General features: G+C 66.1%; 1 protein-coding gene across 1 annotated transcript in view; it reads left to right on the plus strand.

The window, feature by feature from the left end:
• FES (FES proto-oncogene, tyrosine kinase) overlaps positions 1-1946 on the plus strand; it is a 9590-nt gene extending 7644 nt beyond the window's left edge. The window contains exons 13-19 of the mRNA XM_019472381.1: positions 123-176; positions 347-465; positions 676-770; positions 886-1009; positions 1145-1302; positions 1514-1636; positions 1804-1946. Of these exons, the coding sequence (XP_019327926.1) occupies positions 123-176; positions 347-465; positions 676-770; positions 886-1009; positions 1145-1302; positions 1514-1636; positions 1804-1946 (816 nt within the window). The remainder of the gene's footprint in view (positions 1-122; positions 177-346; positions 466-675; positions 771-885; positions 1010-1144; positions 1303-1513; positions 1637-1803) is intronic.
• Positions 1947-2223: the final 277 nt, after the last annotated feature.

Here is a 2223-nt window from a genome sequence, read left to right on the forward strand (position 1 = left end):
GGGCTGGGGGCTGGGAAACCCCCTCCAGGGCTGCATGAGAGGGAGCTGCAGGGGCAGGGGGGGATGTGGGCCTGGGGCAGGCTGGGGTACAGCTCACCACCTTTGGTGTCCGCTCACTGCAGGACAAATGGGTGCTCAACCATGAGGATGTGCTGCTGGGGGAGTGCATCGGCCGGGTGAGTCGGAGTGCTCTAGTCCCTGCCTGCGTTGGGTCTGTGGGAGGACAGGTCTGTCCCACAGGGTCTGCAGGAGGGCAGGGATGTCCCCACGGGGTCTGCGGGAGGGCAGGGGTTGCCTCAGGCCACACCGCGGCAAGCTGGGCTGGTGCACCCATGTCTCTCGGCAGGGTAACTTTGGGGAGGTGTTCAGCGGCCGCCTGCGTGCTGACAACACCCCCGTGGCTGTGAAATCCTGCCGGGAAACCCTCCCGCCCGAGCTCAAGGCCAAGTTCCTGCAGGAAGCCAGGTCTGTGCAGCTGTCACCCTTGTCCTGGCCCGTCTGTCCGTCCTCAGGACTTGGGGCTGTTCGAACTCTGCTGGGACTGCATCATCCTTGTGCTGAGAGCTGTGTCCCCAGGCTGGCCGGACAGAGTGTCCTGGGGATGGCACAGAGGTGGTCTGTGCCGGGGGCAGCCAGGCCCCCGCACACTCACGGTGCTTGTCCTTGTCCCCACAGGATCCTCAAGCAGTACAACCACCCAAACATCGTCCGGCTCATTGGAGTCTGCACCCAGAAGCAGCCCATTTACATTGTCATGGAGCTTGTGCAAGGTGAGTGGCCCCGTCCTGCAGCCCCCACACTGCCAGGGCAGCCGGTGTGTGCGTGTGCAAGCTCGCCACGGCGTGCCAGGGCAGCCGCCCACCAGCTCCGCAATCCTGGGTGCAGGGGGGGACTTCCTGAGCTTCCTGCGCAGCGAGGGGCCCCACCTGCGGGTGAAGGAGCTGATCAAGATGACAGAGAACGCTGCCGCCGGCATGGAGTACCTGGAGAGCAAGCATTGCATCCACAGGTGGGCTCTGGCAGCACGAGCGGGTGCCGGGCAGGGCAGGGTGAACCCCAGAGCCCTCGCTGCCCCCTGTCCCATGTCAGGCAGAGGCCCCTGGTGATGGCCGGGCATGTGGCTGACAGCTCTGGGCCATCCCAGGGACCTGGCTGCTCGCAACTGCCTGGTGACAGAGAAGAACACCCTGAAGATCAGTGACTTCGGGATGTCACGGGAGGAGGAAGATGGCATCTATGCCTCCACGGGGGGGATGAAGCAGATCCCTGTCAAGTGGACCGCCCCCGAAGCACTCAATTATGGTATGGGATGGAGCCAGACACGGCCTGGCAGTCCCACGGCACAGCTGGGAGCTAGGAGTCTGGGGCACACCGTCCTGCTCCCATGCACCTGGTCCTGGAGAGGAAGCAGAGACGGGGGGGCACCCCAGCCCTCATGAGCGCAGGCACAGCCAGGGCAGCGGTGCCATGGGTGTCCCCAGCTGCCAGCATCTGTCCCTCCCCATGTCCCCAGGCCGATACAGCTCCGAGAGCGATGTCTGGAGCTTCGGGATCCTGCTGTGGGAAGCCTTCAGCCTGGGTGCCGTCCCCTATGCCAACCTCAGCAACCAGCAGACGCGAGAGGCGGTGGAGCAGGGTAAGGGACGTGGCTGGGGTCCGGCTCTTGAGGGCAACTGCAGGGTCATGGGCCCAGCACTGCAGGTGCGCCGTGGAGCCGTGCCCACGGGACGGGCAGGATGGGGCTGTGGGGGGCGAGGGGCCAGTGGCCTGGGCTGCCATGTCCCCATCCCTGCCGCTCCCCAGGCGTGCGGCTGGACCCCCCCGAGCAGTGCCCCGAGGAGGTGTACCGGCTGATGAAGCGGTGCTGGGACTACGACCCCCGCAAGCGGCCCAGCTTCAGCACCATCCACCAAGACCTCATCACCATCCGCAAGAGGCACCGGTGAGGGGGAGTGCCGGGCCGATGGCAGTGCCCCGCCGGCCCCACTCAGGACAGCACTGTGTGCCCCGGATCCATCCCGCTGGCAGCATCCATCCCTCGGGCAGGGCCTGCCTGGGAAGTGGGTGCTGCGGGGCAGCCAGATGCGGCTGTGCCCGCTCCGCAGCCCAGGGCAGGGGGCTCCCACGTGCCCCAGGGACATGGCACCCACAGCTCCTGCTGGGCTTGATCCTGTGTAATAAATAAACAAGCTCTGCAGCACCACATCTGTGGGGGTTACGGGG

Source organism: Aptenodytes forsteri, unplaced genomic scaffold, assembly GCF_000699145.1.
Source record: "Aptenodytes forsteri isolate BGI_AS27 unplaced genomic scaffold, ASM69914v1 Scaffold83, whole genome shotgun sequence".
NCBI lineage: Eukaryota > Metazoa > Chordata > Aves > Sphenisciformes > Spheniscidae > Aptenodytes > Aptenodytes forsteri.